At 64.2% G+C, this 14,727-nt stretch overlaps 2 protein-coding genes across 2 annotated transcripts; one reads left to right on the forward strand and one right to left on the reverse strand.

The window, feature by feature from the left end:
* Positions 1-113: 113 nt before the first annotated feature.
* TGFA (transforming growth factor alpha) lies at positions 114-12,145 on the reverse strand. The gene is made up of 6 exons (XM_069035398.1): positions 12,064-12,145; positions 8,764-8,817; positions 4,538-4,652; positions 2,694-2,843; positions 1,962-2,074; positions 114-817 (listed from the first exon to the last, which is right to left on the reverse strand). The coding sequence occupies exons 1-6, from the start codon at positions 12,092-12,094 to the stop codon at positions 810-812; spliced, it is 471 nt and encodes a 156-aa protein (XP_068891499.1). The 5' UTR covers positions 12,095-12,145; the 3' UTR covers positions 114-809.
* Positions 12,093-13,073, forward strand: LOC138121615 (uncharacterized). Its single transcript, XM_069035309.1, has one exon. The coding sequence runs from the start codon at positions 12,093-12,095 to the stop codon at positions 13,071-13,073; it is 981 nt and encodes a 326-aa protein (XP_068891410.1).
* The last annotated feature ends 1,654 nt before the right edge of the window (positions 13,074-14,727 follow it).

Genomic DNA, 14,727 nt, shown 5'->3' on the forward strand with positions numbered 1-14,727 from the left:
AAGCCCCAAACCACGAATTTCCTGAAAAACATTTGCCTTTTATATCCCTTAAACACCTCAAATCCAGGTTTTTTAGGACGGGGATAAAAACAAACAAAGCCCCGAGACCAGGCGATGACAAGAACATATTTATAGGAATCAAAATTAATTTAAACCACGCAAAATAAATTAAAACATTAAATATTAACTTTCAGTGCAACATATACAGAAGACATGAGAGTAACCATGACTTTAAAAAAAAAAAAAAACCAACAACAAACCCCAAAAACGGCCCCAAAACAGAGGGAAAAGCTCCGGGTTGGTTAAAGGACTATGGGGGGAATTAAGGCCGGGCTGGAGGTTGGAGCTCTGGCCCGAGGAGGTTTCCTAGGATTTATGATCATTAATTATTCATAAAAAGCTGGGATCTGTCCCCAAAAAATGAGCTGGGGTTTGGGTTTTTTTTTTTTGGTTTTTTTTGGGTTTTTTTTGGGTTTTTTTGATTTTTTTGGGTTTTTTTTGGGGTTTTTTTGGGGTTTTTTTTTGTTTGTTGTTTTTTTTTTTTGTTGGTGTTTTGTTTTTTTTCTCTGTAGAAAAATAAAGCCCCACATCCTGCCGGGGGTTCTGCTTTAAACCCCAAATTCCTGGGAGGGTGAAAATCCCGGGAAAACAACCCAAAAGCCAAGGGGGAAACTCGGGGCTCGGCTCCCGCGGCGCGCGGCGTCCCGAGGAAAATGAGGGAAAACGGGGAAACGGCCCCAAAAAGGATCCCAAAGAGAGGATGGGGGTGCGGGGCCGCTCTCGGGGTGTCCCCGGGGGTCCCGGATCTGTCACACACCTGTGGGGTGGGAATGGAGGAGGTCACAGCCCCGGGCGCTGGCACCGGGGCCCCAGCGGGCAGGGGACAGCAGCAGGTGCCACCCCCTGGGTGACCCTCACCTGGCGCAGGAGGTGCCACCCCCAAGTGACCCCCGTGTCCCTCACCTGGCTCAGGAGGTGCCACCCCTGGGTGTCCCCTTGTCCCTCACCTGGCTCAGAAGGTGCCACCCCCGCTGTCCCTGACCTGGCTCAGGAGGTGCCACCCCCCGGTGTCCCCGTGTCCCTCACCTGGCTCAGAAGGTGCCACCCCCGCTGTCCCTCACCTGGCGCAGAAGGTGCCACCCCCCGGTGTCCCCGTGTCCCTCACCTGGCTCAGGAGGTGCCACTCCCCATGTCCCTCACCTGGCTCAGAAGGTACCACCCCCGGTGTCCCTGACCTGGCTCAGGAGGTGCCACCCCCCGGTGTCCCCGTGTCCCTCACCTGGCTCAGGAGGTGCCACCCCCGGTGTCCCTCACCTGGCACAGGAGGTGCCACCCCCAGGTGTCCCCGTGTCCCTGACCTGGCTCAGCAGGTGCCACCCCCTGGGTGACCCTCACCTGGCTCAGAAGGTGCCACCCCCGGGTGTCCCTCACCTGGCTCAGAAGGTGCCACCCTCAGGTGTCCCAGTGTCCCTCACCTGGCACAGGAGGTGCCACCCCCAGGTGTCCCCATGTCCCTCACCTGGCTCAGCAGGTGCCACCCCCGGGTGTCCCTCACCTGGCTCAGGAGGTGCCACCCCCGGGTGTCCCTCACCTGGCTCAGGAAGTGCCACCCCCAGGTGTCCCCGTGTCCCTGACCTGGCTCAGGAGGTGCCACCCCCAGTGTCCCTGACCTGGCTCAGGAGGTGCCACCCCTGGGTGTCCCCATGTCCCTCACCTGGCTCAGGAGGTGCCACCCCCGGGCGTCCCTGACCTGGCTCAGGAGGTGCCACCCCTGGGTGTCCCCATGTCCCTCACCTGGCTCAGGAGGTGCCACCCCCGGTGTCCCTCACCTGGCTCAGGAGGTGCCACCCCCAGGTGTCCCCTTGTCCCTGACCTGGCGCAGGAGGTGCCACCCCCAGGTGTCCCCATGTCCCTCACCTGGCTCAGGAGGTGCCACCCCCAGGTGTCCCCGTGTCCCTCACCTGTCTCGGGGTGGCAGCAGGACGCTCCCCCCTTGAGCAGCCCCCCCGGTTTGTCCTGGCCGGCTCCGGGCTCCCGGCACCACCCGGGGCAGCGCCTCCGCAGGCGGCAGCAGCTGTGGGGACAGGGATGGGATGGGATGGGATGGGATGGGGTGGGATGGGATGGGATGGGATGGGATGGGATGGGATGGGATGGGGTGGGATGGGGTGGGATGGGGTGGGATGGGGTGGGATGGGATGGGATGGGATGGGATGGGATGGGATGGGATGGGATGGGATGGGATGGGATGGGATGGGATGGGATGGGATGGGATGGGATGGGATGGGGTGGGGTGGGATGGGATGGGGTGGGGTGGGATGAGATGGGGACAGGGACGGGGATGGGGATGGGGATGGGGATGGGGATGGGGATGGGGATGAGATGGGATGGGGACAAGGATGGGATGGGGACAGGGACCGGGATGGGACGGGGTCAGGATGGAGTCAGGGACAGGAACAGGGTGGGGCCAGGGTCAGGGACCGGGTCAGGGATGGTACCAAGGACTGGGTCATGGATGGGGGTCAGGGACGGGATGGGGTCGAGGACAGGTTCAGGGCTGAGGCCAGGAATGGGATCAGGTCAGGGGTCTGGGCCAGGGCCAGGGCCAGGGCCAGGTCAGGGATGGGGTCAGGGCTGGGGTCAGGGGGTCCCTTGTCCCCGGATGCCCCCGGGAATTCCCGGCCGGCACTCACTGGACCAGGACGCAGACGGTGACGAGCAGCGCCGAGGCCACCACGGCCACCACGAGCAGGGCCGTGATCGTCTGCTTCTTCTGGTTGGCTGCCACCACGGCCAGCAGGTCAGCGTGCTCACAGCGTGTCCCCACAAACCCTGAGTGACACCTGGGGGACAGGGAGCGGGTCAGGGTGCTCACAGCGTGTCCCCACAAACCCTGAGTGACACCTGGGGGACAGGGAGCGGGTCAGGGTGCTCACAGCGTGTCCCCACAAACCCCCAGTGACACCTGGGGGACAGGGAGCGGGTCAGGGTGCTCACAGCGTGTCCCCACAAACCCTGAGTGACACCTGGGGGACAGGGAGCGGGTCAGGGTGCTCACAGTGCACCCACAGCGTGTCCCCACAAACCCTGAGTGACACCTGGGGGACAGGGAGCGGGTCAGGGTGCTCACAGCGTGTCCCCACAAAGCCCGAGTGACACCTGGGGGACAGGGAGCGGGTCAGGGTGCTCACAGTGCACCCACAGCGTGTCCCCACAAACCCTGAGTGACACCTGGGGGACAGGGAGTGGGTCAGGGCACCCACAGTGCACCCACAGCGTGTCCCCACAAACCCTGAGTGACACCTGGGGGACAGGGAGCGGGTCAGGGTGCTCACAGTGCACCCACAGCGTGTCCCCACAAACCCTGAGTGACACCTGGGGGACAGGGAGCGGGTCAGGGTGCTCACAGTGTGTCCCCACAAACCCCAGTGACACCTGGGGGACAGGGAGCGGGTCAGGGTGCTCACAGCGTGTCCCCACAAAGCCCAGTGACACCTGGGGGACAGGGAATCATCCTGGGACAGGGAGTCACCCCGGGACAGGGACACACGGGATGGACATCAGGGTCAGCCCAGGACCCACCAGGAGCGTGGCCAAACCTGGTGTTTGGGGGATTCCTGGGACACCAAACCCGGTGTTTTTGGGATCCCCAGGACACCAGATCTGGCTGTTCTGGGATGCCCAGCAGGAGCACCCCGGTGTTTTGGGGTGCCCTGGACCCCGACCCCGGTGTCTTGGGCTCCCAGGATGAGCACCCCGGTGCTTTGGGATGCCCAGGAGGAGCACCCCGTGTTTTGGGCACCAAACCCAGTGCTTTGGGCTCCCAGCAGGAGCTCCCCGGTGTTTTGGGATGCCCAGGACCCCGACCCTGCTGCTTTGGGCTCCCAGGATGAGCACCCCAGTGCTTTGGAACGCCCAGGACCCTGACCCCGCTGCTTTGGGATGCCCAGCAGGAGCACCCCGGTGTTTTGGGATGCCCAGCAGGAGCACCCCAGTGCTTTGGAACGCCCAGGACCCTGACCCCGCTGCTTTGGGATGCCCAGCAGGAGCACCCCGGTGTTTTGGGATGCCCAGCAGGAGCACCCCCAGTGCTTTGGGATGCCCAGGACCCTGACCCCGGTGTTTTGGGATGCCCAGCAGGAGCACCCCCGGTGCTTTGGGGTGCCCTGGACCCCGACCCCGGTGCTTTGGGCTCCCAGCAGGAGCACCCCAGTGTTTTGGGATGCCCAGGACCTGGACCCCGGTGTTTTGGGCTCCCAGGATGAGCACTCCGGTGTTTTGGGATGCCCAGGACCCCGACCCTGGTGCTTTGGGGTGCCCAGGACCCCGACCCCGCTGCTTTGGGCTCCCAGCAGGAGCACCCCAGTGTTTTGGGCTCCCAGGATGAGCACCCTGGTGCTTTGGGATGCCCAGCAGGAGCACCCCCAGTGCTTTGGGATGCCCAGGACCCTGACCCCCGTGCTTTGGGGTGCCCAGGACCCCGACCCCGCTGCTTTGGGCTCCCAGCAGGAGCACCCCGGTGCTCGTGGGCACTCACACGCAGGCGGGTTTGTCCTCCTGCACCAGGAAGCGGCAGGTGCCGTGGAAGCAGAACTGCCGGTGCGAGTCGGGGCACTCGTGGAAGTGGGACCTCACCGCCGCCGCCACCGGAGCTGCCGGGAAAACGGGGAGAGAACGGCGGCTTTGGGATCCCCCTGGGCTGGCACCAACCCAGCTGGGCTTTAGGGCCAGCGGGGATCCCCAGGACACCAAACCTGGCTTTTTTGGGATCCCCGGGACACCAAACCTGGTGCTTGGGGGTCGCCAGGACACCAAACCCGGGGTTTTGGGATAACCAGGACACCAAACCCGGTGCTTGGGGGTCGCCAGGACACCAAACCCGGCTTTTCTGGGATCCCCAGGATGCTAAACCCAGTGTTTTGGGCACCAAACCTGGCTTTTTTGGGATCACCAGGACACCAAACCCAGGGTTGTGGGCACCAAAGCCGGGGTTTTGGGATCCCCGGGACACCAAACCCAGCTCTTTTGGGATCCCTGGGACACCAAACCTGGCTTTTTTGGGATCCCCAGGACACCAAACCTGGGGTTTTGGGATAACCAGGACACCAAACCCAGCTTTTTAGGAATCCCCAGGACACCAAACCCAGTTTTTTTGGGAGCTGGGGTTTTGGGATCCCCGGGACACCAAACCCAGCTTTTTAGGGATCTCCGGGACACCAAACCCAGGTTTTTGGATCCCTGGGACACCGACCCCACTGTTCTGGGATGGCCAGGACACCAAACCCGGGGTTTTGGGATCCCCAGGACACCAAACCCACTGTTCTGGGATGGCCCAGGATACCAAACCCGGGGTTTTGGGCACTAAAGCCGGGGTTTTGGGATCCCCAGGATACCAAACCCGGGGTTTTGGGCACTAAAGCCGGGGTTTTGGAATCCCCAGGACACCAAACCCGGGGTTTTGGGCACTAAAGCCGGGGTTTTGGGATCCCCAGGACACCAAACCCGGGGTTTTGGGCACTAAAGCTGGGGTTTTGGGATCCCCAGGACACCAAACCCGTGGTTTTGGGATCCCCAAACAACATTATTTGGGATGGCCGTGTCGGACACAATCCAGCGGCCACCGACAGAGCCCAGGCAGCTCCTGCTCAAACCAGCAGGGAAAATAATCCCAAAGGAATTTCCTAAAGAGCTTAAAAAGGAGGAGGAGAGAGTTAAACCCTAAAGCAGGCCGGGGCTGCTTTTGGGATCCTGTTTCCCATTACATCCCACGCTGGTTCGAATTATCCTGCGGGAAGGGAATATCCTGATCCCGGCAGCGAGGCACATCCGATCGCTGCCCTTTCAAAGCCACCTCCAGTTCCTGCGCCGTGGATTTGTGGCCGCCCCAGAAGGAGCCGGGGATCCCAAAACCGCTCCCAGGTTTTTTTAAGGAAAGCGCAGGAATTCCCCGTGCGGGTGGAATGATGGAGAATGGGGGGGGGGGGGGGGTCCCGGTGGGAATGACCTCCCTGAGCCGCCCCTTTTTGGGGGGACAGAGGGGCTCCCCCCTGGCCTGGAGCATTCCCAGCAGCTGTTTTCCCTGGATTTGACCCCATTAAACCCACGGATGTGGGAATGCTGCCGGATCCTCGGGATGTCTCCCGTGTCCCCAGCTCTGAGGAGGGCTCGGAGCTGGGATTTGGGGTGGGAATCACCGCTGGAATCCTCTCCAGGGAAACCCCCGACAGCTCCATCCCTGGGGGTGGATTTATCCCAGATCCCTGCCGCTGGAATAGCCCCACAAAACTCCCCTTTTTAGGGTTTTACCCCTCAAATCCGCCAGCCCCCCCCGGATGGGACCCTCTATCCCTGCGGTGCATCCCGATCCCGGAGTGTCCTGGCTCCCGCTCAGCCCCGCTCGCAGCTGTCGCCCACATTGCAGCTTCCTCCTCCTCCTCCTCCTCCTCCTCCCACCCCACAGATCCGTCCCTGTCCCTGTAGGGTCCCCTCGGAGCGGCCCCTGCCCTGCAGCCCCCGGGATGGGCACGATCCCATCGGGAATGGGGCTGCCAGCACCCTCGGGGTGACGGGAATGCCACGGGGCTTTGCTCCCAAGCGATGCCGTTGAGCCATCCCCTTTTCCACCCCGAAAGGGAGATTGTCCACCCCAAAAAAGGACATTTCCTGGCCCCACAAGGGAGATTGTGGAGATTTTCCACCCCAAAAAGGAGATTTTCCACCCCAAAAGGGAGATTTTCCACCCCAAAAGGGAGGTTGGGCACAAATCCATCAGGAAAGGAGCTACTGTGGGGTTTTGCTCTAAAGCCTCCCAGCACCGTTCCCATTATTGCTTCCCAATCTCCTTTTCCAGCCCCAGAAGGGATTTCTTCCACCCCAAAAGATTTCTCTGCCCCAAGAGGGAGATTTTCCACCCCAAAAGAGAGGTTGGGCACAAATCCATTGGGAAAGGAGCAGCCAGCACCCTGGGGGTGCCGGGAATGCCCCAGGACTTTGCTCTGAAACCTCCTGGTCCCACATCCCAAATAATGCTGTGGAACCATCCCATTCTCCAGCCCCACAAGGAGAGGGCTCCAGCCCCAAAAGGAAAGGGTTTCCAGCCCCACATGGAGAGGGTTTCCGGCCCCACAAGGAGAGGGTTTCCAGCCCCACAAGGAGAAGGTTTCCAGCCCCACAAGGAGAGGGCTCCAGCCCCAAAAGGAAAGGGTTTCCAGCCCCACATGGAGAGGGTTTCCGGCCCCACAAGGTGAGGGTTTCCAGCCCCACAAGGAGAAGGTTTCCAGCCCCACAAGGAGAGGGCTCCAGCCCCAAAAGGAAAGGGTTTCCAGCCCCACATGGAGAGGGTTTCCGGCCCCACAAGGTGAGGGTTTCCGGCCCCACATGGTGAGGGTTTTTGGCCCCACAAGGTGAGGGTTTTTGGCCCCAAAGGAAAGGGTTTCTGGCCCCACAAGGAGAGGGTTTCCAGCCCCAAAGGAAAGGGTTTCCAGCCCCAAAGGGGGAGGGTTTCTGGCCCCAGAGGAAAGGGTTTCTGGCCCCAAAGGGAGAGGGTTTCCAGCCCCAAAGGGAGAGGGTTTCCAGCCCCAGAGGAAAGGGTTTCTGGCCCCACAAGGAGAGGGTTTTTGGCCCCAAAGGAAAGGGTTTCTGGCCCCACAAGGAGAGGGTTTCTGGCCCCAAAGGAAAGGGTTTCTGGCCCCACAAGGAAAAGGTTTCTGGCCCCACAAGGAGAGGGTTTCTGGCCCCAAAGGAAAGGGTTTCTGGCCCCACAAGGAAAGGGTTTCTGGCCCCACAAGGAGAGAGTTTCCAGCCCCACAAGGAGAGGGTTTCCAGCCCCAGAGGAGGTCTCCCCTCACCGCCCCCGGCCCTGCCCAGGCTCTCGTGGCTCTGCAGGGCCCGGGGCTGCCCCGGCCGCTGTGGCCCTGCCATGAATGAGCCGATTGATGCTCTGGAGTCAGGCACGGCACTTCCCGCTGGGAGCGCAGCTTCCCACTGGGAACGCACCTCCGAGCGTCCCTGAGCTGGGACTTTTGGGAATTCTGCCCCCCAAAACAATGTGCACGCACAACACCCACCACAGAGCCTTTCCTTTCCTGGTGGGGCTGGAAACCTTTTCCTTGGGGGGCTGGAAACCTTTTCCTCGTGGGGCTGGAAACCTTTTCCTTGTAGGGCTGGAAACCTTTTCCTCGTGGGGCTGGAAACCTTTTCCTTGGGGGGCTGGAAACCTTTTCCTTGTAGGGCTGGAAACCTCTTCCCTTTGGGGCTGGAAACCTTTTCCTCGTGGGGCTGGAAACCTTTTCCTTGTAGGGCTGGAAACCTTTTCCTTGGGGGGCTGGAAACCTCTTCCCTTTGGGGCTGGAAACCTTTTCCTCGTGGGGCTGGAAACCTCTTCCCTTTGGGGCTGGAAACCTTTTCCTCGTGGGGCTGGAAACCTTTTCCTTGGGGGGCTGGAAACTCTTCCTCGTGGGGCTGGAAACTCTTCCTTTTAGGGACAACCCCCTTTTTTTTGGGGCTGGAAACCACTCCCAGTTTTCCACGGGGATCAAGGGCCGGGACCCCACCCAGGGCCCCCTTATCCCCCCAAGGGAGAGGGCTGGGATGCCGCAGCATCCCTTTGGGGCTGGAAACCCTTTCTTTTGGGGACAAACCCCTTTATTTTGGGGATGGAAACCATTCCCGGTTTTCCCACGGGGATCAAGGGCCGGGATCCCACCCAGGGCTCCGTTATCCCACAGAGAGGGGGGGCGGGATGTCCCGGGAATTCTCACTCACCGTTCTGGGCGGCCGTGGTGTTCTCCAGCGCGTGGCACGCGGCCAGCAGGACACCTGCGGGGACGGACACACGGCGTCAGCTGCACCCTGACCCCAAAACCCCGGCGGGAGCCCCAGAAGGAGCCGGGCTTCCCAAAACCGCTCCCAGGTTTTTAAGGAAAGCGCAGGAATTCCCTGCGCGGGCGGAATGATGGAGAACGGGTGGGGGGGTCTCGGCGGGAATGACCCCCCTGAGCCGCCCCTTTGTGGGGACAGAGGGCCCCCCCCGGCTGGGAGCATTCCCAGGGCACGGAGCCAGCGGCCGTTTTCCCTGGATTTGACCCAATTTCCCGCACGGATTCGATCGAACGGCGCGGAAAAGGCGGCGGGCGGGAGACGGAGCCTGAGGCGGCACATCCCGCAAATCCTGGCGCCACCGGAGCCTCGGGGATCCACTGGGGCTTTGGGGATGCTCCCTGGCTTCAGGGATCCTCCACAGCCTCAGGGATCCACTGGAGCTTCAGGGATCCTCCACGGCCCCAGGGATCCATCCTGGCTTCAGGGATCCTCCACAGCCTCAGGGATCCACCGGAGCTTCAGGGATCCTCCCTGGCTTCAAGAATCCACGAGAGCTTCAGGGATCCTCCATGGCCTCAGGGATCCACCGGAGCTTCAGGGATCCTCTACGGCTTCAAGAATCCACCAGAGCTTCAGGGATCCACCGGAGCTTCAGGGATCCTCTACGGCTTCAAGAATCCACCAGAGCTTCAGGGATCCTCCACAGCCTCAGGGATCCACTGGAACTTCAGGGATCCATCCTGGCTTCAGGGATCCTCCACGGCCTCAGGGATCCACTGGAACTTCAGGGATCCATCCCAGCTTCAGGGATCCACCAGAACTTCAGGGATCCTCCTCCAGAGCTTCAAGAATCCACCAGAGCTTCAGGGATCCTCCATGGCCTCAGGGATCCATCCCGGCTTCAGGGATCCTCCACGGCCTCAGGGATCCACCGGAGCTTCAGGGATCCATCCCGGCTTCAGGGATCCTCCACGGCCTCCTCGGTTTCCTCGCAGACCTCGAGGATTCTCCTCCCGCCGAAATCCAGTCAGGAGTCCCATCTCATCCCAGCTTTTCCCATTTTTCCTGCCCCGGGGCTTCGTCCTCCGGCCCCACTGGTGCCGATCACGACCTCACTCCGGGGTTTTTTGGGAAATGGCCCATCCTGTGGGATGGGGTGGGCGTCCATCCCCTCGGCATTCCGGCTCCTCCGCTCTCCGGCTGGGACCCGCTCGGCTCCGGTGCCTCTTCCCAAAGCTCCGCTCCGTGGGCAGGTGGAGAGCCCAGCCCTCATCCTTGATCCCAGCCCTCATCCTTGATCCCAGCCCTCATCCCCAATCCTGGCCCTGATCCCTGATCCTGGCCCTGATCCCTGATCCTGGCCCTGATCCTGGCCCTGATCCCTGATCCCGACCCTCATCCCCGATCCTGGCTCTCATCCCCGATCCTGGCTCTCATCCCCGATCCTGGCCCTCATCCCTGATCCCGGCCCTCATCCCTGATCCCGGCCCTGATCCCCGATCCCCGATCCTGGCCCTGATCCTGGCCCTGATCCTGGCCCTGATCCCTGATCCCAGCCCTCATCCCCAATCCCCGATCCTGACCCCGATCCTGGCCCTGATCCTGGCCCTGATCCCTGATCGCAGCCCTCATCCCCGATCCCTGATCCTGGCTCTGATCCCGGCCCTCATCCCCGATCCTGGCTCCGATCCCGGCCCTCATCCCCGATCCCTGACCCTTGGCCCTTGGCCGCAGTTTTCCAGCCCCTGGGCCGATGTGGGGACTCCGGACACCTCCTGGACACTCGGACACTCCACACCCTCGGTGCCTCCGAGCCCCGGAGCGGGGCTGCACCCACCCACCCTCCCCCCCTCCCCCGCTTGGTTTTCCAGCCCCATCCCACCCCGTTCCCCGGGATTTTCGGGAATCGCCCCCGCCAGCCCAGCCCCCCTGAGCTCAGCCTCCCGGCAGGAGCCCCCCGACTCTCCAAAGCGCTCCCAAGCCTTCCCAACGCGCTTCCAGCAGCTCCATCCCGCTAATTCCCAGCCCCCGGCTCTCCCCACGGCGTCTCCCAGCTCCCCGTTATCCCTGGGGTTCGTTCCCCGCTCCAAGCTTTCCCCCCGGATCCGCCCGGCCCCATTCCCGCTCGGCTCCATCCCGGAGGTGTGGGGAGCTCGACGGGTCCCCCCTTTCCTTCCCCGCCATCCCAAGGGGATGCTCCGATCCGCTGGGGTTTATCCAGGGCTCCTCTCCCACCCGGATCCGATCCGGGATGGGAACCGGGAGCAGCCAGCGCCGGCTTCAGGGATCCACCAGGGCTTCAGGGATCCACCTGAGCTTCAGGGATCCTCCACGGCCTCAGGGACCAACCGGATCTTCAGGGATTGGGGTTCCCAGACAGGTGGGAAAGGCGCGGCTCAACCCTCCGGTTGCGCGACCACCGGGAGACCCGGAGCCACGGGAATGGGAAGGAGCAGGGAGGGAGGAAAAGGGACACGGGAGCTCTGGATGAGCCGAGGAAGAAGGGACACCCCGCCGGAGCCACCGACCCCCCGAGGGACGCCCGGACCCCCCGAGGGCCGCTCGGCGCAGGAGCGGGACCGGGACACGCCGCGGCCGTGCCGGAGCCAGAACGGCAGCGCCGGGAGCTGGAGCGGGGCCAAGCCCAGCCGCTTTCCCGAATCCAAGCGCTCCAAAGCGCCGCTTTCCCACCGGGATAGAACCCCCCGGAGCTGCGGGTGACACGGGCGGGGACAGCGGGACAAAGCCAGCCGGGCTCCAGCCACCCGCACCGGGATCCTTCCCCCGGGAGCATCCCCGGTGCCGCTCCCGTCCCGTCCCATCCCGTCCCGTCCCGTCCCCGCATCGCCCCGCTCCAGCCCGGAGCACCCCCAGTTCCCACCGCTGCCCCTTCCCCCCGACACCCACCCCCCACCAACTCTAATTAGCCCCGGGCCCTAATTAACCGCCCTAATTAAGCGTCTGACCGTGGCCGTACTCACGCGTCGCGGCGAAGGCGCCTTTCCCACAGGGAACGAACTTCGGGAGCGCCCGCGCGGGGGATTTTTATGGGGTTTTTATGGGGTTTTCACCGCGTTACCGCAATTCACGGAGCCGACCCCCACACCCCACCCCCAGAACCCTCCGAGCCCTCGGGACCGCCCCGGTCCGGGGGCGCCGCGGGCGCTTCCCCCCTCGGCGGGGTCTGCCCGGGGTTGGGGGCGCGGAGCCCCCCGGGCCGAGCCCCCCGCGCCCCGCACGTACCGAGGGCGAGCGCGGCCGGGCCGCCCGCCATGGCGGGGCTGCACCGGAGCGAGCGGGGCCGGGCCGGGCCGGGCGGGCGCTGGCGGCGGGGCCGCTGCGGGGCCGAGGGGCGGCTCCGCCCGGCGGAAATGGGCGGCACCGGCCGGGCCGGGGCGGGGACAGCGCGGGCAGCGGCACCGCCGGACCCGCCCGGACACCCTGCGGGACCCGCCCGGACACCCTGCGGGACCCCCTCGGGAATCCCCCGGGGACCCGCCCCGGACACTCTGCGGGATCCTCTCCCCGAGACCACCCGGGACCCGCCCCGGACACCCTGCGGGACCTCCCCCCGGACACGCTACGGGATCCCCTCGGGACCCCCCCGGACACCCTGCGAGACCCCGCCCCCCTCCGAGACCACCCAACCACCCGGGACCCCCCCCGGACACTCCGGCGGGACCCCCCCGAACACCCTTCGGGACTCCCTCGGGAACGCCCCGGGACCACCCGCGATTCTTCCCCCGGGACCCCCCCGGAGCTCCCTGGGACCATCCGGGACCACTCCCCCCGGGATCCCACGGGACACCCCGGGACTCCCCCGGACCCCTCAGGAACCACCCGGGACCACCCGGGACCATCCGGGACCACCCCTCCTCGGGACCATCCGGACCCCCTCGGCCACTCCACCACGGGACCCCCCGGGACCCTCCCGGGGTTCTCCGAACCCCCCAGCCCCTCAGCCCTGCACCCCCCAGAGACCCACCCGCACCCCCAGACCACAGAGACCACGGGACCCCCCCGGGTATTTCAAACTCCCTGAACCCCCCAAGACCCCTTGGACCCACCACCCACAGACCCCATCAATCCCCCAGGACCCCCCAATCGCCCTGGAGCCCCTGCCCTGGGTGCTCCTGGACTCCCCTGGGACCCCAAGTCCCCCCGGAGCCTCAAACCTCCTCTACAAACGGCCCTGCCCCCCACGGGACCCCCGTGGCCCCCCCCCGGTGTGCAGCCACTGCCCCTCCCCCTGATGCCACCCGGGTGTCCCCAGGGGATCCCCCCACCCCCTCCACGGCTGAACTTTGGGCTGGGGTCACCCCGTGTCACCCACATGAGGGGGGAGAGTCCCAGGGGAGCCCCAGCTCAGTGTCACCCCCTGACCGTGTCCCCCATGGAGGGGGCAGGAGTGACCAGGCCCCCCCATGCCCCTCCCTGCCCCCCATGACTCCGGGATTGCCAAACCCCTGCCAGCACATCCTGTGTCATCCTGAGCTGCTGCTGAGCCCAGCCTTGGTCATCCCGAAATCTGCGGGGCCACCACCCTGCTGATCCCAGCTGCGGTCATCCCGAAACCCAGAGAGCCCTCACCCCGCTGATCCCACCCTCGGTCATCCCGAAATCCGTGGGGTTCTCACCCCGCTGATCCCATCCTTGGTTATCCTGGAATCCGTGGGGTTCTCACCCCGCTGATCCCACCCTCGGTCATCCTGGAATCCGTGGGGTTCTCACCCCGCTGATCCCATCCTTGGTTATCCCGAAATCCGTGGGGTTCTCACCCCGCTGATCCCACCCTTGGTCATCCTGGAATCCGTGGGGTTCTTATCCCACTGATTCCAGCCTTGGTCGTCCCAGAATCGGCTGGTCCCACTCTTGGTTATCCTGGAATCCATGGAGCACCCACCTTGCTGATCCCAGTCCTGATCATCCCAAAATCTGCTGATCTTGGTCATCCTGCAATCCATGGGGTTCCCACCCTGCTGATCCCACCCTGCTGATCCCACCCTTGGTCATCCCGCAATCCATGGAGCTCTCACCCCACTGATCCCAGCCTCAGTCATCCCAAACTCCGCAGGGCTCAGCCTGGATTTCTTTGGGAGGGAGGGATGTGTTGTGGGCACGGGGCTCAGAGTGTCCCCACAGAGCGTTGGGGACAGAGCTGGTGACCCAAATCCGGCCGGTGGTGACCCAAATCCGGCCAGTGGTGACCCAAATCCCGTGTCCCCATCCCGTGTCCCCCTCCCGCGTCCCCATCCCGTGTCCTCATCCCGAGTCCTCCCCCGTACCCCCCATTTCCCCCTCCCGTGTCCCCCCTCCCGTGTCCCCCCCCGTGTCCCCCCCCGTGTCCCCTCCCGTGTCCCCCTTCCGTGTCCCCCCCCGTGTCCCCCCTCCCGTGTCCCCCCCCGTGTCCCCCCTCCCGTGTCCCCATCCCGTGTCCCCCTCCCGTGTCCCCCTCCCGTGTCCCCCTCCCGTGTCCCCCCCGTGTCCCCTCCCGTGTCCCCCTCCCGTGTCCCCATCCCACGTCCCCATCCCACGTCCCCATCCCGTGTCCCCCCCGTGTCCCCATCCCGTGTCCTCCCCCCGTGTCCCCCCCCATTTCCCCCTCCCGTGTGTCCCCCTCCCGTGGGAGCAGCTCCCAGCCCCGGGGGGAGCGGCCCGGCCCTGCCCGTTCCCAGGTGATACCATCTCCCCTCGGCACTTGAAAGCGGCTCTTTGAAGGGGCCGGGAGCCTGCGCTTCCCAACGCTGCCGATCCCAAATCCCAGCGCCCCACAGCCCTTGGAATGTTGCTCCGGAACCTGGGAATTCCGGCACAAAGGCCACCCAAAATCCCACTGGAACCCATTGGATCGCGGGTGGTCCTGGAGGCTGCACATCCCGGGCTCCCCATTCCCTCTGACACCTCCCC

Source organism: Aphelocoma coerulescens, chromosome 22, assembly GCF_041296385.1.
Source record: "Aphelocoma coerulescens isolate FSJ_1873_10779 chromosome 22, UR_Acoe_1.0, whole genome shotgun sequence".
Taxonomy (NCBI): domain Eukaryota; kingdom Metazoa; phylum Chordata; class Aves; order Passeriformes; family Corvidae; genus Aphelocoma; species Aphelocoma coerulescens.